This window comes from Nycticebus coucang, chromosome 23 (genome assembly GCF_027406575.1).
Source record: "Nycticebus coucang isolate mNycCou1 chromosome 23, mNycCou1.pri, whole genome shotgun sequence".
NCBI lineage: Eukaryota > Metazoa > Chordata > Mammalia > Primates > Lorisidae > Nycticebus > Nycticebus coucang.
Window position 1 is genome coordinate 37,048,504 of NC_069802.1, and position 26,055 is coordinate 37,074,558.

At 44.9% G+C, this 26,055-nt stretch overlaps 1 protein-coding gene across 13 annotated transcripts in view; it reads right to left on the reverse strand.

Moving 5' to 3' along the window:
• GRK4 (G protein-coupled receptor kinase 4) overlaps positions 1-26,055 on the reverse strand; it is a 59,152-nt gene that overhangs the window by 32,426 nt on the left and 671 nt on the right. For 4 of the 13 annotated variants that reach the window (XM_053577964.1, XM_053577972.1, XM_053577961.1 and 1 more), the window contains exons 2-6: positions 22,456-22,551; positions 18,992-19,104; positions 16,694-16,771; positions 5,340-5,440; positions 1,083-1,175 (exon numbers count right to left, since the gene is read on the reverse strand). In XM_053577964.1, coding sequence (XP_053433939.1) covers positions 1,083-1,175; positions 5,340-5,440; positions 16,694-16,771; positions 18,992-19,104; positions 22,456-22,551 — 481 coding nt within the window. Of the gene's footprint in view, positions 1-1,082; positions 1,176-5,339; positions 5,441-16,693; positions 16,772-18,991; positions 19,105-22,455; positions 22,552-22,685; positions 25,572-25,592; positions 26,041-26,055 lie in introns of those variants that run through there. The other 9 variants (XM_053577967.1, XM_053577966.1, XM_053577965.1 and 6 more) reach the window with 9 other exon arrangements.

Here is a 26,055-nt window from a genome sequence, read left to right on the forward strand (position 1 = left end):
CTATATAGCTTTAATATCACAAAAGAAACATTTACAGGTTAGAACAGGAAATTAATCCATCAGCAATGATGGTAATAACAGTAATGGTAACAACACTATCAGTAGCTGACACTTTTGACCACTTATTTCATAGATGTCCCAGGTGACCCCATAAAGTAGATTCCATGTATATATAGACTATTGTGGTCACCATTGTGAAAAAAAAGGAAAAAAAGGAAGATTCTATAATTACCTTGAATTTACAAAACAAGGACCTAGGGCCTGTGCAGGCTGAGTTACTTGCCTGAGGCTTCACGGCCAGCAAGAGACTGAGCAGGGACTTAGATGTAAACTCTCACCTACAGCATCACATTGTATTACAGAAAACCTAAGACAGGTTGTATCTCTTTTATTTTCTTTCTTTTTTTTTGAGACAGAGTCTCACTTTGTCACCCTTGGTAGAGTGCGATGGTGTCATAGCTCACAGCAACCTCAAAAGCCTGGGCTCAAGTGATCCTCTTCCCTCAGCCTCCTCAGTAGCTGGGACTACAGGCGCCCAACACAGTGCCCAGCTATTTTTAGAGAAGGGGTCTTGCTCTTGCTAAGGCTGGTCTTGAACTCCTGAGCTCAGGCAATCCACCTGCCTTGGCCTCCCAGAGTGCTAGGATTACAGGCGTGAGCCACTGCACCCAGCCTTACAGGTTGTATTTCTAACCATTGCACCAACAAGGTAACTGCCTTTTGTCATCTCCAAGTATAACAGAGACAATTACATCAGAAGAAATTGTACAATGCCTACTAATAATTTCTGTGCAAAAACACCTTATTTAAGTTAAGATTTCTAATAGTATCTGACAGATGAAAAAGTGCACCTCAAAGAGTCTACATTATGAGAAGCTACTACTTGTTTTATTGAAGTTGTTTTTTTTAAAGATGAAGTCTCGCTATGCTGCCCAGGCTAAAGTGCAGTGGATATTCACAGCTCACTGCAGCCTCAAACTTCCAGCCTCAAGTGATTCTCCTGCCTCAGCCTTGAGAGAAGCTGGATCTACAGGTACGAGCCACTGCTCCCAGCTTTCAGTGAGTTTTGAAACAGAACATACCTTTCCAGCAGTTTCCACTGTAAAAAGTGAGAAAAATATGAGCTTTCTTGGTATTCTTCAAATGGTTTCCCACTTAAATAGTTACGGACAACTCTAGAAAAAGATTTTATGGAATTACATACATTTGTTGTATTACAATGTGTAAACAACTGTGTTTTAGTGTATTAATAAGCACTGAATATGGGAAAGTCAATCTTTACATACAATTCAATACATTTGCAATTATATAATAGAAGTCTGCACTAGGTTTTAATGATATTGGTGAAAACAATCCTGGAATAGCAGTGATATATGATGAATGAAAATGTGAAAATAAGGCTGGGTGCAGTGGCTCACGCCTGTAATCCTAGCACTCTGGGAGGCCGAGGCAGGTTGATTGCCTGAGCTCACAGGTTCCAGACCAGCCTGAGCAAGAGCAAGACCCTATCTCTAAGAATAGCCAAGCGTGTGGCAGGCGCCTGTAGTCCCAGCTACTTGGGAGGCTGAGGCAAGAGAATTGCTTGACCCCAAGAGTTTAAGGTTGCTGTGAGCTATGACGCCATGCACTGGGTGACAAAGTGAGACTCTGTCTCCAAAAAAAAAAAAAAAAAGAAAGAAAGAAAAAGTGAAAATAGCGCTGGTCCCCTTCTTGTGATGTGAGGGTGCCAGTGCTCTGTCATCAATGTGCCTCCCACGTGCAAGCTGGAGCACAGGGTCACTGGAAGGGAGCAGAGAGGTCAAGGGCACTCACTGGCTGAGGTACCTGAGGTAAGGTACCCAACCTCTATGGCCTCTGTTTCTCCTGTAAAACGGGGACAATAACCACACCTGCCTCCTGGGGTTACTTTACATACATGATTGTTATGTACAGATTGAGCAGCAAGTGATTAACTCTTTCACACATGCATTACTGTCAAGTTTCATTCAGCACAGGCAAGAAAGTTTGGGGCACACCCAGGTCAGGGATTGTGAAACAAAGATCTGGGCTGAAAGACTGGCCACACGGGAGCCCCTCCTGGATTCTCCGACGTCCCAGATGAAGGAAGGAGGAATTGTGATTCTTAACACAATTCCCCAAAACTAGTAACCAGAGATCCAAGGCCATGCCTGTCTTGTTTCCCACACCAGAGAAGCTATCAAATAGAGCTAGCATCTTTCTGCACAGGAAGTTAAAATCACAAACACTAGAATTCCATTAATGAATATCCAATAAGAACAAACAAAACATGACTGGAAATTGAAAACATTTTCTCTAATCCGTTTTCAGAGAGGGAGGCTGGGGGCACAGGGAAGGATTCTCGTCCAGGGCTACACACCTGACTAGGAGAAAGCTGAGGCGCAGACCATTTATCTGCGGGATGTAGCTGCTCATTGAATGTCCCACTGAAGGGAGCAGGCATCTAAGCCCCTCAGCTCCTAGGGTGCGGGGTCCTATTCCTCAAGAGGAAGCCATGGAGAGAAAGAAAGCCTTGGTTTGTATTTTAAATGTAGCCAAGTTATTAAAGTATCACAAGTCCCAGCCCCAGCACCACCACACTCCAGCTGCAGAGTCCTGGGCAAGCTACACGCACACTGCGTGAAGATGGGAAATGTTCATTATACTCGCTGATGTATCCAAGTGCCCAGGACAGTGCCCAGCACATAAGGACCCTTAATAAATTATTAATATTTTGAACTCCCTATTATCTGGACTCCCACTGAAAATATCAAGATAAATCTAAGATGAGGTTATACATTTATTTATTTATTAGAAAGGTGGGGGGGGGGCTTGCTATGTTGGCCAGGCTGATCTCAAACTCCTGACCTCAAGTTATCCTTTTGCCTCAGCCTCCCAAAGGGCTGGGATTATAGTATGAGCCCCCACACCTGGCCTTATTCATTTATTTACTTATTATTCTTTTTTAGAGACAGAGTCTCTCTCTCTGCCACACCTGGCTAATTAAAAAAATTTTTTTGTAGAGACAGACCCTCGCTATGTTGCACAGGCTGGTCTTGAACTCCTAGGCTCATGTGATCCTCTCTCCTTGGCCTCTTGAAGTGGTGAGAGCCCCCTAAAACAAGGTTGTAAAATCTTTTTTTTTTTTTTGTGATTTTTGGCCGGGCTGGTTTTGAACCCACCACCTCCGGCATATGGGACTGGCACCCTACTCCTTGAGCCACAGGTGCCGCCCAAATCTTTTTTTTTTTTTTTTTTTTGAGACAGAGTCTCACTTTGTCACCCTCAGTAGAGTACTGTGACGTCACAGCTCACAGCAACCTCCAACTCTTGGGCTTAAGCAATTCTCTTGCCTCAGCCTCCCAAGTAGCTGGGACTACAGGCGCCCGGCACAACGCCCAGCTTTTGTTGTTGTTGTTGCAGTTGTCATTCATTGCTGTTTTAGCTGACCAGAGCCAGGTTCGAACCTACCCCCCTTGGTATATGGGGCTGGTGTCCTACCCACTGAGACACAGGCACCACCCCCAAGAAAGAGCTTTAAACGTGTTAGCACATGAGTCAAAAATGCAATTCTGGGTGGGCCTAGTGGGTCACACCTGTAATCCCAACCCTTTGAGAAGTCAAAGCCAGAGGATTCCTGAAGCCCAGGAGTTTAAGACCAGCTTGGGCAACATAGTGAGACACCATATCTACCAAAAAAAAAATGTGTCAGGCATGCTGGTAGCATCTGTAGTCCCAGCTGCTGAGGAGGCTGAGGCAGGAGGACTGCTTGAGCCCAGGAGTTCAAGGCTGTGGTGAGCTATAATGACACCACTGCACTCTAGCCCAGGTGACAGAGTGAGACTCTGCCTCTAAACCCCTGCCCCCCCCACACACAATAAGTATGTCCCTTTAATTGCTCTCAGAGTAAAGGACAAACTTGTCCTTGGGTCTCAGTTTCCTCATCTGTGAAGTCTGTGAGTGACTATATAAATACACAGAACATGACATATGTGGAGCACCCTTCCTTGTGGTGTACACAGGAGTCTTCATTCAAAGTGCTTTGCCTTAAAACAGCCGTTCTCCACCTGTGGGTCACGACCAATGAAAATACATCCTGCATATCAGATATTTACATTACAATTCATAACAGTATATTCATTACAGCTATGAAGTAGCAACGAAAATAATTTTATGGTTGGGGGTCATCACAACATAAGAGGAACTATATTAAAGGGTCACGGCATTAGGAAAGTTGAGAACGCTACCTAAAATTTTCCTCCACACTGCAAAGGTACAAAGAAAAGATATTTTCAGTGAGTGCCTAGGTCTAAAAAAAATTGGGGGAGGCTTGGCGCCTGTGGTTCAAGCGGCTAAGGCTCCACCCACATACACCTGAGCTGGCAGGTTCGAATCCAGCTCTGGCTGCCAAACAACAATGATGGCTGCAACAACAACAACAAAGCCAGGTGTTGTGGTGGTGCCTGTAGTCCTAGCTACTTGGGAGGCAGAGGCAGGAGAATCGTTTAAGCCCAGGAGCTTGAGGTTGCTGTGAGCTATTATGCCACAGCACTCTACCCAGGGTGACAGCTTGAGGCTCTGTCTCAAAAAAAAAAAAAAAAAAAAAGGGGGGAATCCTTTCAACCTAGACAAGCATTTTAGAAGCTGAGTAGAGAAGGCCTGGGACTATCACAGGGACACTGCATACTGGGGCCCAATAGTGTGGCCTGTCTCAGATGCCGTTTACACAGAAGTAGTATTCTTCATTCATCTCTTCCTAGAGAACACAATAGTTTTAATGTGAAAAGTATAGTTGACCTTTAAAAAATATGAATTTGAGCTGTGTGAGTTCACTATTAGAGGGGTTTTCTTCCACCACTGAGATGGCAAAACCAAGCCCTTCCTTTTCCTCCTCCTCAGTCTATTCAACATGAAAATGATGAGGATAAAGACCTTTATAATGATCTGCTTCCATTTAATGAATAGTGAATATATTGTCTTCCTTGTGAGTTTCTTAATAATTTTTTATTGTCTCTTATCATAAGAATACAGTATATAATACATATGTGTTAATCAACACAGTAATAATTACAGTATATAATCATGTGTGTTTATGCTGTTGATAAGGCTTCTGGTCAATTGTAGACTATTAGTAATTAAATTTGGGGAGAGTCAAAAATTATAAAGTCATACACAGATTTTTCATTCCCGAGTAGCAAAGACTACAGATGCCCTGACTCTCACATTGTTCAAGGGTCAATGGTACCCGGGTTAGAACCTCTCTCATGCAGAGAAACTTCTATAAGGCCCATCTTGGGGTTAGCTCTGGATAACACATGCAGGGCTGGGCCTGAGCCCCTTACCTGGTGAGTTCCTCAAAAACTGTCTTGGAAGGGTCCTTCAGCAGCTGCGCCCTGCACTCTCTCACCACGTGGGGAGTTACCTCTGGTAAGAGGACTGCATTCTTTTAATACAGTACAAACCGAATAGCCACAATCAGTTATTTCATAATCTGCTAATCACAAACAGAACCTAATGCTTAATGTAAAAAAATAAAAACATCCAGTTTATAAAAGAAAAATCAAAGTGCCACCTGCACCTCTAGCCCAGCCCCATCCTCAGAGTTCAGCACTGCTCCTGTAGGTGTCAGAACAGACACAGAATGGGAAGCAGGGCCTCCAAAAGTATGTGTATGCCTGTGTCCACTGCAGAGGTGTCCATGGGTGGGTGAATGAAGAAAATGCAGCACCTGTACAGCGGGATATGATTCAGCCTCAGGAAGGAAGGAAGCCCTGCCACACTCTCTAGCACAGAGGAGCCGGCAGACGCTGCACTGAGCAGACAAGCTGGTCACAGGGCCCAGACCCTGCAAGATTCCACTCACAAGGCCCCTGGAGGAGTCACATTCACAGAGACAGAGAGTGGAATGGTGTCCCGGGGGTTGGAGAAAGGGAGCTGAGGAGCTGCTGTTTAATGGGCATAGGGTTTCAGTTTTGTGAGATGAAAAAGTTCTAGAAATCAGCTGTATGATGATGTCAACAACCTTCATAGCACTGAGCTCAGAGATGGTGAGGGTGATACATTTTTACTATATATATATACATACATATATATATTTTCATTTTATTATTATTTTTGAGACAGTGTCTCATTTGGTTGCCCTGGGTAGAGTGCCATGGTGTCATAGCTCACAGCAACCTCAAACTCTTGAGCTCAAGTGATCCTCTGGCCTCAGCCTCCAGAGTAGCTGGGACTACAGGCACCAACCGCAACACCTGGTTGCTTTTTCTATTTTTAGTAGAGACAGGGTCTCACTGTTGCTCAAGCTGGTCTCAAACTGTTCTCAACCTCCTGAGCTCAAGTAATTCACCTGCCTTGGCCTCCCAGAGTGCTGGGCCTAGAGGCATGAGCCACCATGCCCAGCCTACCATATGCGGTTTTAAAATCACAATTAAAAATTAAAAATCACACACTTATACACACACATATACCCCTCTCCCAGGAACACACTTTCTTTTCCCCCATGAGTGGGAAAAAGTACATGTATGGTTTTGTAATCATGTGCTAACACTTAAGGAGAAGCCACATTGCTAATGGCTGCCTGGATTTCCAGAATTTGGGTTTACCTGCCCCAGTGAACATTCTGGTAGCCAATCTTCCCACAGCAAACAACCTGCTGTGGACACCTTGGTATACTGTCTTCCTAAATGGTAGATTCCTAAAAATATAATTACTAGCTCAAAGGATATGTGCATTTTTAGTGTTAATATTCATTGTGAAACTGCCCTCCAAAGAGGTTCTGCCACTTTGCATTCCCACTCACAGTGCCCTGATACCTGCTCCCACTCTCTTTAACCCTGATCCAGAGGATTCTGGAAAAAGAAAATGCATGACAAAACCCATTGTCCAGATTCAAGGAAAAAAATAAAGACCTAGAATATATTCCGCTATTCACTTAACTTGTAATTAGAAACAAGAAATGCATTGCAGAATGATTTTTTTTTTTTTTTGAGACAGAGTCTCACTATGTCGCTCTGGGTAGAGTGCTGTGGCATCACAGCTCACAGCAACCTCAACTCTTGGTTGTAAGCGATTCTCTTGCCTCAGCCGCCCATATAGCTGGGACTAGAGGCACCCTCCACAACATTCAGTTATTTTTTTGTTGCCATTGTCTAGTTGGCTGGGGCCAAGTTCAAACCCACAACCCTTGGTGTATATGGTTGGCACCGTAACCACTGCACTACTGGCGCTGAGCCGGTGCCTTCTTTTTAGACACAGGATAGTCCAGTAGTGATGAGGGAGTGAAGGGTAGCTCTTCAAGAAATTTGCTTATTTAAAAAAATGCATTTACTTTCCTATTTTAAAAAAGGGGGGGGTCTGTCTTTTTATTGTAGAGTTATAAGAGCTTTTTATACATTCTGGTTAGACCTTTACCAGGTATTTCACTTGCAAATATTTTTTCCCATTCTGTACATTATCTTTTCACTTTTTTTTTTTTTTTCTTATACAGTGTCTCACTATGTTGCCCTCAGCCGAGTGCTATGGTGTCACAGCTCTCAGCAACCTCCAACTCCTGTGCTTAAGCAATTCTCTTGCCTCAGCCTCCTAAGCAGCTGGGACCACAACACCCGGCTATTTTTTTTTTTTTTTTTGGTTGCAGTTGTTATTGTTGTTTAGCAGGCCTAGGCCAGCTCGAACTCACCAGCTTTGGTGTATGTGGCCAGCGCCCTACTCACTGACCTACAGGCTCCGAGCCCCCCCCCTTTTTTCTTTCTCTCTTTTTTTTGAGACAGAGTGTCACTCAGTCGCCCTGGGGTTGAGTGCCATGGCATTGTAGCTCAGAGCAACCTCAAACTCTTGGGCTTAAATGATCTTCTTGCTCAGCCTCCTGAGTAGCTGGGACTATAGGTGCCTAACACAACACTTGGCTATTATTTATTTATCTATTTATTTATTTTTGGAGACGGAGTCTTACTTTAATCACCCTCGGTAGAGTGCTGTGGCGTCACAGCTCACAACAACCTCCAACTTCTGGGCTTAGGCAATTCTCCTGCCTCAGCCTCCTGAGTAGCTGGGACTACAGGCGCCTGCCACAATGCCCGGCTATTTTTTTGTTGCAGTTTGGTCGGGCCCAGCCAGGTTTGAACCCGCCACCCTAAGTATATGGGGCCAGCACCCTACCCACTGAGCCATAGGCGCCACCCAAAGCTTGGCTATTTTTTTAGAGAAGGGGTCTCATTCTTGCTCAGGCTGGTCTTGAACTCCAGAGCTCAAGCAATATGCCTGCGTCAGCCTCTCAGAGTGCTAGGATTGTAGGCATGAGCCACCATACCCGGCCTCTTTTCACTTTCTTGATGGTGGTGTTTGAAGCACAGTTTTTTGTTTTTTTTTTTTTGTAGAGACAGAGTCTCACTTTATGGCCCTCGGTAGAGTGCCATGGCATCACACAGCTCACAGCAACTTCCAACTCCTGGGCTTAAGCGATTCTCTTACCTCAGCCTCCCAAGTAGCTGGGACTACAGGCACCCACCACAACGCCCAGCTATTTTTTGGTTGCAGTTCAGCAGGGGCCGGGTTTGAACCCGCCACCCTCGGTATATGGGGCCGGCGCCCTACCGACTGAGCCATAGGCACCGCCCTTGAAGCACAGTTTTAAGTTTTGAAGTCCGGAATGGCGCCGTGGCTCACATCTGTAATCCTAGTACTGCACTGGAGCTCAGAAATTTGAGACTAGCCTGAGCAAGAGCGGGACCCTGTCTTTACTAAAAATAGAAAAAATCTAGGGCGGCGCCTGTGACTCAAAGGAGAAAGGCGCTGGTCCCATATGCCGGAGGTGGCGGGTTCAAACCCAGACCTGGCCAAAAACTGCAAAAAAAAAAAAAAAAAAAAAAGAAAAGAAAAGAAAAAACCTAGCTGGGTATTAGCACAGCGTTGTGAGGGGTGCCTATCATCCCAGTTACTCCGGAGGCTTTAGCAGTAAGGATCACTTGAGCCCAAGAGTTTGAGGTTGCTGTGAGCTATGACTCCACAGCATTCTACCAAGGGTGACAAAGTGAGACTGTCTCAAAAAAAAAGTTTTGGGCGCAGCGCCCATAGCACAGTGGTTACAGCGCCAGCCAAAAACACCGAGGCTGACGGGTTTGAAACTGGCCCAGGGCCAGCTAAACAATGACAACTGCAACAAAAAATAGCCAGGGGCAGCGCCTGTGGCTCAGTGAGTAGGTTGTGGACCCCATATACCAAGGGTGGCGGGTTTGAACCTGGCCCCAGCCAAACTGCAACAAAAAAAACAGCAGGGTGTTGTGACGGGCACCTGTAGTCCCAACTACTTGGGAGGCTGAGGCAAAAGAATCGCCTAAGCCCAAGAGCTGGAGGTTGCTGTGAGCTATGACACTATAGCACTCTACAGACGGCAGCAAAGTGAGATTCTGTCTCTAAAAAAAAAAGCCATTATGGCAGGTGCCTGTAGTCCCAGCTATTGAGAGGCTAAGGAAAGACAATCACTTAAGCCCAAGAGTTGGAGGTTGCTGTGAGCTGTAACACTCAGTGAGGCACTCTACTGAGGGCAACATAGTAAGACTCTGTCTCAAAAAAAAAGTTTTGAAGTCAAATTTATCTATTTTTTCCTTTTGCTGCTTGTGCCTCAGGTGTCATATCTAAGAAATCACTGCCTAATTTCAAGGTATTGAGGAGTTACACCTGTGCTTTCCTGTAAACTAGTTTTGGCTGCTACATGTAGATCTCCATATGTTTGGCATTTTTTGTTCATGGTGTGAGGCGGGTGTTTGATTCTTTGCATGTGGATATACAGCTATTCCAGCATCTTTTGTTGAAAAGACTATTCTTTCACCTATCAAAAATCAATTGACAGTAAGCATGCTATGGTCTTGATACTGTAGCTTTGCAGTAAATTTTGATATTGAGAAGTGTTGAGGGAAATGATCTTAGCAATAGTTAAGTCTTTTTATCCATGAATAAGGGATGTCTTCCCTTTCATTTAGGTCTTCTTTAATTTTTTAAATACTTTCTAGTTTTCAGAGTATAAGTGTTGCCTTTCTTTTATCACATTTATTCTTAAGTATTTCAAAAGTATGTAAATAGAGTTGCTTTCTTGATTTCTTTTTTTGAAGTTTAATTGCTAGTACATAGGAATACAACTGAATTTTGTATAGTGATTTAGAATTGAAACTTTGCTGAACTTGTTCTAACAGTTTTTTCTTTGTGTGTATTCCTTAGGATTTTCTATATAGAAGATGTCATCTGCAAATAGAGTTTTACTTATTGCTTTCCAATCTGAACAACTTTTATTTCTTTTTCTTGCCTAGATGCTCTATCTAGAACTTCCGGTCAAACCTCCAGTTGACAGAAGCGGTGAGAGCAGACAACCTCATCTTATTCTTTTTTTCATTGAGACAGAATCTTACTATGTTGCCCTTGGTAGAGTGCCGTGGAGTCACAGCTCAGAGTGCCGTGGAGTCACAGCTCACAGCAACCTCCAACTCTTAGGCTAAGCAATTCTTTGCCTCAGCCTCCCAAGTAGCTGGTACTACAGGCACCCGCCACAATGTCCAGCTATTTTTTTGTTGCAGGCATCACTGTTTAGCAGGCCCGGGCCGGGTTTGAACCCATTGGCACCCTACCCACTGAGCTATGGGCACAGCCCCTTGTCTTTTTCTTAATCTTGGAGGAAAGCATCCAGTATTTAAAGCATCTTTAAATTTAAGAATGATCTTAGCTGTGGGTATTTCACAGATAACCTTTATCAGGCTGAACAAGTTTCTTTCCACCCCAGTTTGTTAGTGCCTTTACTATGAAGGAGTATAAATTTTGTCAAATGCTTTTTGTCTATAATCATGTGGTTTTGTGTCCTTTATTTTATTGATATGATATCTTATATTAATTGATTTTCAGCTATAGAACCAATTTTGCATTTCTGGGAAAACTGCCACTTGGTTTTGGTTATGGTTATTTTATTTATTTTTGAACAGGGTTTTGCTGTCACCAGGAATAGAGTGCAGTGGTGCAAGCATAGCTCACTGTAACCCCAAACTCCTGGGTTCAAGTGATCCTCCTGCCTGAGCCTCCCAAGTAGTGGGAACTACAGGCACACACCACTACACCCCCCTAATTTTTAAATTTTTTTAAAGAGATGGGGTTTTGCTATTTCTCAGGCTGGTCTGCAACTCCTGGACTCAAGCAATCCTCCTGCCTTGGCCTCCCAAAGTGCTAGATTATAGGCAAGAACCACTGTGATTGTCAATACAAATTTGACTATATTTTATTTTATTTTATTTATTTATATATATATATATTTTTTGTGGTTTTTGGCCGGGGCTGGGTTTGAACCCGCCACCTCCGGCATATGGGACCGGTGCCCTACTCCTTGAGCCACAGGCGCCACCCTATTTTTATTTATTTTTGAGAGTCTCACTCTGTCACCCTCGGTAGAGTGCTGTGGCGTCATAACTCACAGCAACCTCAGACTCTTGGGCTTAAGTGATTCTCTTGCCTCAGCCTCCCAACTAGCTGGGATTATAGGTCCCTGCCACAATGCCCAGCTGTTTTTTTGTTGTTGTTGCCATTGTTGTTTAGCAGGCCCAGGCCAAGCTCGAATCTGCCAGCCCTGGTGGATGTGGCTGGCACCCTAACCATTGTGCTATGGGTGCCAAGCCCTGGCTATATTTTAATATTTGGGAATCCTGAGAGGAAAACTAAGAAGGTCTGAGTGACAGGATCAAGAAGTCCAAGAGTGAACACACACAGTCTTGCCTCACTTTTAGCTACTTTGGACATTCTGGGTTGTTGAAATCTGAGTAAGTGTCTTTGAGGAGTTCTCTTAAGTGCTATGAAAAAGAAAGAGTTTTGTTGCTGCTTTTAAGGAAAAGATAATAAGAAAAACTACAATGATGATGTGAATCTTTATTTTATTTATTTATTTTTTTTACAGACAGTCTCACTTTGTCACCCTCAGTAGAGTGCCGTGCTGTCACAGCTCACAGCAACCTCCAGTTCTTGGGCTTAGGTGATTCTCTTGCCTCAGCCTCCCGAGTAGCTGGGACTACAGGCACCTGCTGCAAAGCCCAGCTATTTTTTTGTTGCCATTTGGCCGGGCTTGAACCCCCCCACCCTCAGTATATGGGGCCGGTGCCCTACTCAGAGCCACAGGCGCCACCTTCTTTCTTTATTTATTTATTTTAGGAATGCACAAGGACAGGGCAATCAGGTAGAGAAAAGTGGCACACAGCTGACAATAAGAAAAAAAACAAGCTTTCCAGATACACCTCCAGCTAGCCCACAAATACCTCTATTATCAAGGGCTCTGGTGTGATATCTATCCTCTCCAAAGCTCATGTTGAAATTTAATTGCCATTGTGAGAATACTAGAAACACCTTTGAAAGGTATTTAGGAGGCTCTGTCCTGTGAAGGGACTAATGCCTGTATCCTGTTGTCTTGGGAGTGGGCTCACCCCCTCGGCAGGCAGGGGCATGCACACACGCACTCTCTTCTCTCTCTCCACCCTTCCACAGCATGATGATACAGCAAGAAGGCTTTGCCAGAAACTGGCACTGGGAAAGAAGAGCTTTTCATATCAGGAATGTGAACCCAGAAAGGTGTACAACAGCATGGCTCGGCACCCGTAGCTCAGCTGGCTACATACACCAGGGCTGGCAGTTTGAACTCATCCTGGGCCTGCTCAACAATAATGACAATAACAACAACAACAACAACAAATAGCTGGGCATGTGGCAGGCACCTGTAGTCCCAACTACTTGGGAGGCTAAGGCAAGACAATTGCTTAAACCCAAGAGTTTGAGGTTGGGGCAGCGCCTGTGGCTCAGTGAGCAGGGCGCCGGCCCCATATACCGAGGGTGGCGGGTTCAAACCCAGCCCCGGCCAAACTGCAACAACAAAAAAAATAGCCGGGCATTGTGGCGGGCGCCTGTAATCCCAGCTACTCGGGAGGCTGAGGCAGGAGAATCGCCTAAGCCCAGGAGTTGGAGGTTGCTGTGAGCTGTGTGACGCCACGGCACTCTACCGAGGGCAATAAAGTGAAACTCTGTCTCTACAAAAAAAAAAAAAAAAAAAAAAAAAAAAAAGAGTTTGAGGTTGCTGTGAGAGGTGAGTCCATGGCACTCTACCGAGGGTGACATAGTGAGACTCTGCCGCAAAATAAATAAATAAATAAATAAAAACAATAGCAGAGCCGGGAAAGGTGGCTCACGCCTGTAATCCTAGCACTCTGGGAGGTTGAGGCCGGTGGATTGCTCTGAGCTTACAGATTCGAGACCAGCCTGAGCAAGAGCGAGACCCAGTCTCTAAAAAAAAAAATAGCTGGGCATTGTGGAGGGCGCTTATAGACCCAGCTACTCAGGAGGCTAAGTCAAGAGAATTGCTTGAGCTCAAGAGTTTGAGGATGCTGTGAGCTATGATGCCACAGCACTCTACCATGGATGACAAAGTATGACTCTGTCTCAAAAAAATAAATAAATAGAGTGGTGCCTGTGGCTCAATGGAGTAGGGCGCCAGCCCCATATGCCAGAGGTGGCGGGTTCAAACCCAGCTCCGGCCAAAAATAAATAAATAAATAAATAAATAAAATAAATACAACAGCAGTCACGTCTCACTCCCCCTTGAACTAAATAATTACCTCCTGAAGCCACTTTCTGTGTGAACTGTAGACTAAGGCCAATAGCCACAAAATGCCACATGCTGGACACCATACCTCATACCCTATAGTTCAACAATGAATAGCCAATCACCAATGTTATCTCCCCATGAACGACTTTGTGTTAGCCTATTGCTTGTTCCCTTTGCCTTTAAAAAACTCTGTGGCCAGGCATGGTGGCTCACACCTCTAATCCCAGCACTCTGGGAGGCCAAGGTGGGAGGATTACTTGAAGCCAGGAGTTTGAGATCAGCCTGGGCCTCACAGCAAGACCCCATCTCTACAAAAAACTTAAAAATTAGCTGGGCATGGTGACATGCACCAAATAAAAAAAAACCTGCTTGCAATGAAGGCTGGTGGAGCAAAGCACTCTCCAAGAAACTTAAAAGCGTATCCCCAGCTTAACTCTGATTACATAAACTGTTTATATTTGATTTTGTGCCTTGGAGTCTTCCTGTTAGGTGGACAGCACCTTGAGCTGGACTTCCTCGTCTGCCGCACTGTGAGCCCATGAGCTCTTGTTCACTGGGAGTTAGCCGGCCTGTAACACTGTGCTCTGGCAACACAAAGCAGAGCTTGACGCCAGCCACAGACGCACCCTGCATCCCTCCCTCCACTGTATCTGCTGTACCCACCATCATCAATTTTTAAATTATGTCTTTCTTTCTTTGTTTTTTTCTTTAAAAGACAGAGTTTCACTCTGTCACCCTTGGTAGAGTGCCATGGCCTCACAGCTCACAGCAACCTCCAGCTTTTGGGCTTAAGGTGATTCTCTTGCCTCAGTCTCCCGAGTAACAGGCGCCTGCCACAACACCCAGCTATTTTTTTTTTTTCCAGTTTTGGTCAGGGCCAGGTTCGAACCCACCCTCAGTATATGGGGCTGGCACCCTACACACTGAGCCACAGGCGCCACCCCTATATCTTTCTTTTTAATGACCTCCCTTGCTATGTACATATTTCTTTAGGAGAGGTAAAGAAAAAAGGAAGAGAGGGCGGCGCCTGTGGCTCCGTGGGTAGGGTGCCGGCCCCATATATTGAGGGTAGCAGGTTTAAGCCTGGCCCCAGCCAAACTGCAACAAAAAATAGCCAGGTGTTGTGGTGGGTGCCTGTAGTTCCAGCTACTCGGGAGGCTTAGGCAAGAGAATTGCCTAAGCCCGGGAGTTGGAGGTTGCTGTGAGCTGAGACGCACAGCACTCTATTGAGGGCGATAAAGTGAGACTCTGTCTCTACAAAAAAAAAAGACAAGAGAACTTGATAAATGAAACTTCTCTTCTACTCATCCCAAATAGTGTCCCCGAGTGACTGAGAAGAATGATCTGTGAGACTGGGAAGGATGTAGCTTTAGAGTCAAAATCCATGTGGGTCTGAGTCCCACCTCTGCCAGCCACTGCTGGACAGCCCCATTCCATTTGCACAAGGAGCTGCCCCTAACTTGACAGTTTAAAATCTGACTGTTGGGTGGCGCCTGTGGCTCAAACAAGTAGGGCGCCGGCCCCAAATACCAGAGGTGGTGGGTTCAAACCCAGCCCCAGCCAAAATAAATAAATAAATGAAATCTGACTGTTCTGGACTCATTCTCAGAATACTATTCTCTAATTCTATTCCTTTTGGATTTCTGGGTCAGACAGGTACTAGCTGTGTAACTTTGCGTGAGTCACTTAATCACTGAGAACAGACATAGTAATCCTAGTAATCACAGGTTTGTTGTGAAAATTAAATAATTTATTACAGGCAGGGCATAGTAGCTCAAGCTTATAATCCTAGCACTTTGGGAGTCCAAGGTGGGAAGACTGCTTGAGGCTAGGAATCTGAGACCAATCTGAGCCATATAGAGACAAAAAATAAAAAAATTATTTGGGGGTGGTGGCACATGCCTATAATCCCAACTACTAAGGAGGCTGAGGCAAAAGGATCACTTGAACCCAGGAGTTTGAGGTTGCTGTGAGCTAGACCAATGCCAGCATCCTTGTGCCCAGGCAACAGAGAGACACCTTGTCTCCAAATAAGTACTGCATGTTAGAACAGAATTCATAAATGTGAGTTCTCATCCTGGTTATTGTTCTTCCCTCATCCCTATAGGGGCCTACTCAAAATTTAGGACTTTTTCTTTTTTGAGACAGAGTCTCAAGCTGTCATCCTGGCTGGAGTGCTGTGGTGTCATAGCTCACAGCAACCTCGAACTCCTGGGTTTAAGCAATTATCTTGCCTTAGCCTCCCAAGTAACTGGGACTACAGGCGTCTACCATAATGCCCAGCTATTTTTTTGTTGTTGTTGCAGCTGTCATTGTTGTTTTAGCTGGCCCTAGCCGGGTTCAAACCCGCCAGCCTCAGTATACGTGGCCAGTGCCCCACCCACTGAACTATGGACACCACCACAATTTAGGACTTCTAATGGCCTGCTAAACAAGGCACATGAAAGGAAGCTGGTCACAACTATAATTTCAGACATAACTAAACTGCAAGAACCCAGTGAGTCCAAAAGCATAAAAAGGGCAGCACCTATGGCTCAGTGAGTAGGGCGCTGGCCACATATACTGAAGGTGGTGGGTTTGAACCCAGCTCTGGCGAAACTGCAACAAAAAATAGCCAGGCATTGTAGCGGGCATCTATAGTCCCAGCTATTCAGAGGCAGAGACAAGAGAATCACCTAAGCCCAAGAGTGGAGGCTGCTGTGAGCTGTGAGGCCACGGCACTCTACCGAGGGCAACAAAGTGAGACTTTGTCTCTAAAATAAATAAATAAATAAATAAATAAAAAGATCCACTAAAGCTTTTAGGGAAAAATGTTATTTTAGTCCAAGAGACAAATAAAATTCTCTTCTATATTCTGCTTGAGGAAACAAAGAAAGTTTAAAATTATTTGAGACAATTTTTTAAGAGATTTAACTGTTAATTTCCTCACAGAATTAAAGAAAAAGGCAGCAACAGAACATTTATGATAAATTAAAGCGTTTAATGTGTTGTATCTTATCCAACAAAGTAAAATGGTTGTGCACTCTAATTATTTGAGTAAGTTATTTACAAATCTTTATTCTAAAGAAGAAAACATACCTCTTTGCTGAAGAATTTATTTAAGACTGACAGTCCACAATCACTTTGGTCCTCCTCCTCAGCAACTTCATATTCTGCCTGATTGGAAAGGTGGGAGAAAAGAAAAATGTAGTTAAGTCAGGTGTGGTGGTACACACCCACTATCCCAGCTGCTCAGGAGGCGGAAGTAGGAGGGTCACTTGAGCCCAGGAATTTAGGGGTGCAGTAAGCTACAATCTTGCCACTGCACTCCAGCCTGGGCATCAGAGTGAGACTATGTCTTTATAAAAAGAAAAAATGTTGGGCGGCGCCTGGCTCAGTGAGTAAGGCACTGGCCCCATATACTGAAGGTGGCAGATTTGAACCTGGCCCTGGCCAAACTGCAACAAAAAAATAGCCAGGCGTTGTGGCAGGTGCCCATAGTCCCACTAGTCGGGAGGCTGAGGCAAGAGAATTGCCTAAGCCCAGGAGTTGGAGGTTGCTGTGAGCTGTATGATTGTCATTGCACTCTACTGAGGGCAACAAAGTTGGGAGGGGAGGGGAGGAGAGGGGAGGGAAGGGGAGGGGAGGGGAGGGAAGGGGACAGGAGAGGAGAGAAGAGAAAGAAAAGAAAAGAAAGAAAAGAGAAAGAAAGAAAGAAAGAAAGAAAGAAAGAAAGAAAGAAAGAAAGAAAGAAAGAAAGAAAGAAAGAAAGAAAGAAAGAAAGAAAGCTAAGTTTCTTCATCAATAATGTTTCATAATGTTAAATCTCTAGACTTATGGAATTGACTCTTTACCATCAAAACCACAGTCCTTGGTCTATTCATCAAATATCCATAGCTCTTGTTTGGGATACTAAGGGCTATGAGAGGGTAAAAAGGCAGTTTGTAAAAGGAAGTGGATAGATAGTAAGGCGTGCCACCCTGTAGACTCTCTACATCATATTATATGTTTGGCCATTAAATATGGCCAAATAAAATAGAATAAAATAAGTAGGTGAGCCTGTTCCAGGCAACGGCAATTTAGAAATGTCCAAGAGGTCCTTGAAACTTAGTCCAGAGCTCCCAAGGGGGAAGAGAGGGTTGGTGATACTGAAGCAGGGTACCACAGGAGTCAGGGGATTGGCCTTAGGAGTGGAGACCTTAACCTGGCCAGAAAACAGAGGGTCCAGAGCACAACTTGACTGACACCTGAACATCTGCAGGGGACAGGTCAGGAAGAAGAGCTGGAAAAGGAATAAGAGAAAAAGAAAACCTAAGGAGAAATCACAAAAGCCTAGATAAGAGAATTTCAAGAAACTAAATATATATATATATATACACACACATACATATATATAATATATAAAATATATATATGGTATATGATATAAATATATTTTATATTTAAAATATAAATAAATGTATTTTTAAATATTTTAGAAAGCTATGTCAGAGAACGAAGTGAATATAGATCGGATGATTCACAACATGAATCATGACGTGCATGATGTCCTTGCACATCATAAGTGCTCAGAAAATACCTACTGACAGAGCTAGACAGGCCAAAGCAGAGATAGGAAGGATGGTGTCCTTGTTATGATAACACAAATAAGTAAGAGAGCTTTCATGCTAAATTCCAATTTCCTACAGTTCACTTGCTTCTGAATTTCAGTTTTGGAATTCCAGGCTTGCCAGTGGTATCCACAAAAATTTAGAAACACAAAACTTCTTTACTTATAGGGAAAACATAGTAAATCTCACACAGGATACAAAGAATGTCAGAAACTTCATGGAGCAAAGTAAATTCCACCCAATGTGGCCATTCTTCTCACACTAACCTTACCCCTTCCGGGAATAAAGTTTATGATTCTAGAATGAAAGTGTTTTACGTCCCTAGCATCTGCCAGCTGAGAGCAGGAAGGATACTTTTCAGGTGGTTGAACAAGTGCATCGTTTTAATTAACCCGTCTATGTTCATACAATCGAAGCAGCATGTTTCAAGGTCATCTAATAACTGCATGTGCTTCTCCAACACATGAGGTATAATTCTATTTATTTATTTGTTTGTTTGTTTGTTTGAGTCAGAGTCTTACTTTGTTGCCCTGCATAGAGTGTCATGGCATCACAGCTCACAGCAACCTCAAACTCTTGGACTCAAGCAATTCTCTTATCTCAGCCTCCTGAGTAGCTGGGACTACAGAAATTCCACTTTTACACTAAAGAGATTTCTGAACTAAGAAGAGAATATGACCCCAAGACAACTAGTCTACCTACTCATATGCCAGTGCCCAGGTCTAGTTTTTAATTTTGAAAAGCCCAAGACTGTGTGTGCAGTTCACCACTGAGATGGATCACTCACCACTGCGTCTAAGAATTCAATGCACTTCTTTAGCTTAGGCTTTGTGTCACAGAATTGTCTGAAGAGAAGTCTTCCTATGGGCTGCTTGTCACAAAGACTGCAGTAATCCTTTTCTGGGTGGAGAAAGGGGATAAGAAGTAAACAAATATAATCTTTACGATCCACCAAATGCTGTTCTGAACCTTATTTGCTGTTTTCACTTGATACAAAAGCAGTAAACAGGATTATTTTTTAAACTACTGTTTTGTTTACTAATTTAGACTGGGTTTATTATAAACAATTAATGTATACAGGCAGAAGCAAAAATAGTTGGAAGAACTCATAAGGACATGTGAAACTTTACTTGAAATGGCCTGCTGGTCTCCAAAAGGGAACATACAGGGGCTGTGATTCTGGAAGGAGCTGCACAGGTGAGGCCACAGCCGAGGGAGGACAGACAGCACAGAGCTCTGAGCCTGTCTTTCCAGTACCCTACCCCCATGTAAGCACAAATTGCATATATGGGCAGTATACTGCAGAAATGCACTAAATTAGGCTTTAAAAGTCTTCCGTTTTGCTACCTTTCTTTTCTTTTCTTTTCTTTTTTTTTGAGACACAGACTTACTACGTCACCCTCGGTAGAGTGCTATGGCGTCACAGCTTACAGCAACCTCAAACTCTTGGGCTCAAGCGATTCTCTTGCCTCAGCCTCCCAAGTAACTGGAACTATAGGTGCCCACCACAACACCTGGGTATTTTTTTTTTTTTTTTTTTTGTAGAGACAGAGTCTCACTTTATGGCCCTCCGGTAGAGTGCTGTGGCCTCACATGGCTCACAGCAACCTCCAACTCCTGGGTTTAAGCGATTCTCTTGCCTCAGCCTCCCGAGCAGCTGGGACTACAGGCGCCCGCCACAACGCCCGGCTATTTTTTTGTTGCAGTTTGGCCGGGGCTGGGTTTGAACCCGCCACCCTCGGTATATGGGGCCGGCGCCCTACTCACTGAGCCACAGGCGCCGCCGTACCTGGGTATTTTTTAAAGACTAGGTCTCACTCTGGCTCAGGCTGGTCTCAAACCCTTGAGCTTAGGGCAACCTACCCATCTTGGCCTCTCAGCATGCTAGTATTACAGGGGTGAGCCACCAGGCCTGGCCTGTTATTTTTAAAATTTAATGAGGTTAGAACACCAGGGTAGCTCTTTGAGGGAAAATACTGACCTCCCTCTTTACATCATCTGAAACTAATTTTGATAATTAAAATATTTAAACTTTAAAAAAAGAAACTATAATAGTACTAAAGAAAAGATGCATTGGTTTGTAAAAATAATCTTAATATAAAGGTGTCCTTCCTAAGAAGGACAGAGCTCTAAAGTTATGAAGAAAAAGACTGATAACCATAATTTTACAAAAAATTAGAACCACTGTATGGCAAAAATTCCATAAGGCAAAAAGCAAAAAGCAGAATTATATGACATGTTCACAATGAATATATTATGAAATCTAACACTTTTCAGATATAAAGAGCTTTTACAAACGAATTTGAAAAAAGCAAAATTGAAAAAATCCAATGGAAATGTTCAACCCATCCATAATTAAAAGAAGAAATCATTTTTCACGTTAAAGTTTAGCAAAGATTGGCTCAGTGTCTGTAGTACAGTGGTTACGGCGCCAGCCACATACATGGAGGCTGGTGGGTTCGAACCTGGTTTGGACCAGCTAAACAACAATGACAACTGACGGCTGGGCGCCTGTGGCTCAAGCGGTTAAGGCGCCAGCCACATACACCTGAGCTGGTGGGTTCAAATCCAGCCCGGGCCCGCCAAACAACAATGATGGCTGCAACCAAAAAACAGCCAGGCATTGTGGCAGGTGCCTGTAGTCCCAGCTACTTGGGAGGATGAGACAGGAACATCACTTGAGTGCAGGAGTTGGAGGTTGCTGTGAGTTGTGAAGCCACGGCATACTACTCAGGGCGATAGCTTGAGGCTCTGTCTCAAAAAAAAAACAATGACACTGAAACAGAAAATAGCTGGGTATTTGGGCAGCGCCTGTGTCTCAGTGAGTAGGGCACCGGCTCCATATACTGAGGGTGTATATAGAGTTGGCCAGCCAAACTGCAACAACAACAAAAAAATAGCTGGGCATTGTGGCGGGTGCCTGTAGTCCCAGCTACTTAGGAGGCTGAGGCAAGAGAATTGCCTAAGCCCAAGAGCTGGAGGTTGCTGTGAGTTGTGATGCCATGGTACTCAACCAAGGGTGATAGAGTGAGACTCTGTCTCTAAAAAAAAAAAAGAGAGCGAAAGAAAATAGCTGGGTGTTGTGGTGGGCTCCTATAGTCCTAGATACTTGGGAGGCGGAGGCAAGAGAATTGCTTAAGCCCAAGAGTTGGAGGTTGCTGTGAGCTATATTGCCATAGCACTCAACAAAGGGCAACATAGTGAGACTCTGTCTCAAAAAAAAAGAAAAAAAGTTTAGCAAAGATTAAAAATACCTACAACATCCAATATTAGCAATGCCACAGATGAAGAAAATTTGTCATATATTGCTGGCAAGATAGCAATTCAAACAACCTTTTTGGGCAGTGAATTGTCAACAGTAAAAAGATTTTTTTTTTTTTTTTTTAGACAGTTGCCCTCGGGAGAGTGCTGAGGCATCACAAATCACAACAACCTTAAACTCTTGAGCTTAAGTGATTCTCTTGCCTCAGCCTCCCAAGTAGCTGGGACTATAGGCACCTGCCATAATGCCCAGGTATTTTTAGAGTAGGGTGTCTCACGCTTGTTCAAGTTAGTCTCGAACTGGTGAGCTTAGGCAATCCACCCACTTCGGCCTCCCAAGTGTTGGGATTACAGGCATGAGCCACCAGCCTGGCCCTCAACATTAAAATTTTTAATGCAGGCTGGGTGTGGTGGCTCCCACCTGTAATCCCAGCACTTGGGGAGCCTGTGGCTCAAAGGTGGATTGCTTGAGCTGAATAGTTTGAGACCAGCCTGACCAAGAGTGAAACCCATCTTTACTAAAAATAGGGAAACTAGCCAGGCGTGGTGGTGGGTGCCTATAATCCCAGCTACTGGGGAGGCTAAGGCAAGAGGATCACTTGAGCCCAGGAGTTTGAGCTTTGCTCCATGTTTTTTTGTTTTGAGACAGTCTTATGATGTTGCCCTCGGTAGAGTGCTGTGACGTCACAGTTCACAGCAACCTCAAAGTCTTGGGCTTATGAGATTCTCTTGCCTCAGCCTCCCAAGTAGCTGGGCCTACAGGCGCCTGCCACAATGCCCAGCCATTTTTTGTTGCAGTTATCATCATTGTTTAGCTGGCCCGGGGCCAGGTTCAAACCTGTCAGCCTCAGTGTATGTGGCCAGCGCCATAACCTGTGCTACAGGTGCTGAGCCTCATAAAATTTTTTAAACAAGGAATAATAACATCTAACCAATGGTACAAGGCTGAACATAAACTCCAGGCGCGAGCAGGAGTTTGAGTCTACTCACCGATAGAGTATCGGAGCTCCTTGCACTGGCTGACGAGAGGCAGCTTCAGCATTTCCCTCCATTTCTTACTACGACCATTTTTTTCCCCATATCCTCCTAAAGTTGAAAGAAAAAAAAATATTTGCTTAGCAGTCAGAAATATCCAATTATAGCAACTATTTCTACTACTGTATCTTCCATTTCTGTCTGAGAAGTTTGAGTACGTATAATGAGTAAATATCCATGCTCACAGTATTCTGTCTTGTCTGGAGGTGGCTGGATGAAGCATAAACTGCTGACATGATCTGGTCAGTGACTGGCTCTGTCATTCAAAGACCGTGCTGAGCCTCAATTTCCAAATTTGTGAGCCAGACATAAAGTGATGTATTATTTAGGGCTGCTTATAGACTTCTGGTCAACAAATGTTTATTGGACACCCACTACATACCAAATACCTTCAAATCACTGGGAATACAACTGTAAAAAGACCAAGTCCTTCTCCTGCATTTAAATGAGGGAGAGATATTAAGAAATAAGATAATGATAAGTGATTAGAAAAAAATTAGCCATTCACATAGCGATAGATGGTATGAATGTAAATCAAGCAGGGTAAGGGTGTAAGTTGTATTTGGCTAAGGTAGGATCAGAGAAGATCTTCCTGCAAGGGCACATTTAGCCAAAGATTTGAAGTAAGGGAAAGAGTTGTGGGAAGATCTGGGAGGAAAGCATCTCATGGTACACACAAAGATGGAAAAGGCTATGCTATAATATTTCATGAAGATCTTTTTATTTGTTTATTATAATTATTATTTTGTAGAGACAGGATCTCACTATGTTGCCCAAGCTGGTTTTGAATTGTTGGCCTCAAGTGATCTTCCTGCCTCAGCTTCCTGAATGGCTGTGATTAGCTGGGTGCAGTGGCTCACACCTGTAATCCCAGCACTCTGGGAGGCCAAGGCAAGTGGATCGCTTGAGCTCAGAAGTTCAAGACCAGCTTGAGCAAAAGCGAGACCCCCATCTCTACAAAACAGAAAACTTAGCCAGGCATAGTCATGCCTGACTAGTCCCAGCTACTCAGGAGGCTGAGGCAGGAGGACTGCTTGAGCCCAGGACTTTGAGGTTGCTGTGAGCTATCATGACAACGCAGCACTCTAGCCTGTCTCAAAGAAAAAAAAAGTGTTGGTATTCCAGGTGTGAGCCATTGTGCCCAGCCAGATTTTAAATAAGCACCTTTTTTCCTCCTTTAATTTAACTGAGAGAAATCAGAAACTTCAGCCTCAAACATTCTGGGCAGCTAAAATTTTACTGAATTTTATCCAAGAGAACAAAATGGCTTAGGCTGATGACTAAGACTCCAAGACTCTTTGGAAGCATAGGGCAACTAGGAGGAAAGACCCATTTTCTTGGGAGATAATAAGCTGCTGTCTTCACCATGGTGAGTGCGAAGAACCTTAAGAGGCAGATGTCTAGAGATGAGTAGAGTGGGACAAGCTGAGACAAGGCTCAGTTAGAGATGCTGATTTGCAGGTCATCTGCCGGAAAGGTATCGGTCAAAGTTCCGAGAGCTTCTTCCCCAGCCCTTGTTGTACTCCTGTACTCCCTCCACACCCCATTTCTCAACTGAGATCGTGCACTCTGGACCTAGTTCCCACTGTCAGATGTTCAGAGCACCTCACAGTCAGTACTTTGCAATTAGACTCACTATCCTCCCTCCAAATCCTGTCACTGGCTTTTTTTTTCTTTCTTTTTGAGATAAGGTCTCATTCTGTTGCCTATCCCAATTATTTACTACCTGAATAACTAACAAGAAAATGGCAGTATGGCTGCTGTGACCCTCCCTTCCTCAGCTGGACACTGTGGCAGACCTGAAAAACAGTGCTTATGCTCTTGCAGATGCTGGAGTGGTGAGACGGGTGGGGCCTCAAGGAGGGTCAGGTTCCCTAACTGCACTGAGTTTGCATTCACAGGGATGGGGCACTGACAGTGGGGCAGGGTAGGAATAAGAAATGGCTGAATGCGTCACCCAGGACTAGCATGTCAGGAAGAGGTGAGTCTGGGCTCACCCTCACAGGCCCACCCAAGGAAGATGAGGCTGCCAGTGTGTCTCTGTATCTGCTCTCGGTGGTGGTTTGGATGATGGCACCTTCCTTGAGCTCTCAGCACCTCACGGACTGTTGTGGAGATTAAGTGAGATAACTTGTGTAGAAAGGTACCAGGCCTGTGAGAAGGGTTCAATATTCCTTCTTTTCCCCACCAGTGTGTGGTTTCCCACATCTGTGGCAGAGTGTCACCAAATGTCAGGTCCCAGGTTCACTGCCTGGATGAGTGTCATGAGTTAAGGTGCCAGGCTTTTCTATGAATTCTGGCTCCTGCCACTCCCAGTTAGCACTAGGCAGTGAGAGCTCTGAGGAGGCCGAGTGACTGTGGTGTCCCTGTCCTTTCTCCATAGCATGAGTCCTGGCTAACAAACCTTTAAGTGCCTCCATGTCCTATGTGCCACATACTGTCCAAGCTTAGGACACTCGCTGCGGGTTCAAGGCAGCTGGTCCCTGCCGTTGAAGGACTTACATCCCTTCTCCTTCCTTCCTTCCACCACTTTCAATCACTGCTCTTCTCAGCCTCTTCCTCACTGGCCTTCCTCCCTCCCGTCTTCCCTCCACCCTGTCTTCCAGACACCTTCCTAAAATGCAAACAGCTTCACAAACCCCCTTCTCTGCACTTACAGTTCCTGAAAGGCCCCCAGCCTGGGGATGAGGGGACAATGGAGTGCAGCCCACCCGACCTTGCCAAACAGGCACCTGACGCTGAAGACACACTGTTTACAAAACTCACAAGCATGGAGACCGGCACTCCGCTCAGTAACCCAGGCAAGGCCCCACTCGGCCCCAACAGAAAGCCTTCTGTCAGCCTTGTCTTGCTTTCCTGGGCAGACACCAGCCCTCCTATCTCTTTAAGCCCTCTTCATCTTGAAAAAGTGGTCCCCACCTAAACTACTGCTCAAAAGGAAACCAATACATGGGGACCGCACAGTATCACAGGACACAAGTGAGAAGAGGGGAGAAATTTCTCAAATACGTCCCCCCAAGTATTTTGGGGGCCTCCTGGCAGAAGGGCTGGCCCACCCGATGCTTTCATGTTGATAAAAGGTGAGTTCTTACCAGCTTGTCCATCTGTCACCACGTGTGCTACAGTGCACTTTACCTGCCACAGACCTCCCCTCAAACCTCAAAACCCAGCAGCTACGTTAGGCTAACAGAGTCTGGGCCACTGGGAGAAGGCTCTCACTCGACAGTTTCCAGGCTACTCCCGTAAAAGCACCTTCTTTTCTTGGCGTCCTCCCTGACGGACAGGTGGGTTACCCAACACCAACAAGACACTGCCCCCTGTGGAATCGACACTGCGACCGAGGTCACACGTAGAGGCAGGAATAGGAAACAGGGTCGCACCAGGAGCAGAGCGCAATCAGCCTCCGCCTGGCCTGGGAGGCCCCGGCGCAGCTCCGCGGGAGGAGCTGGAGGCGGCCCAAGCTGACCACTCGCTGACCGATCTCAGAGCCGGGCTGCAGTGTCAGCGGGCTGCCCGGGGCGGTGGAATCCCCGAGGGGTCGGGGGGCTCCGCGCA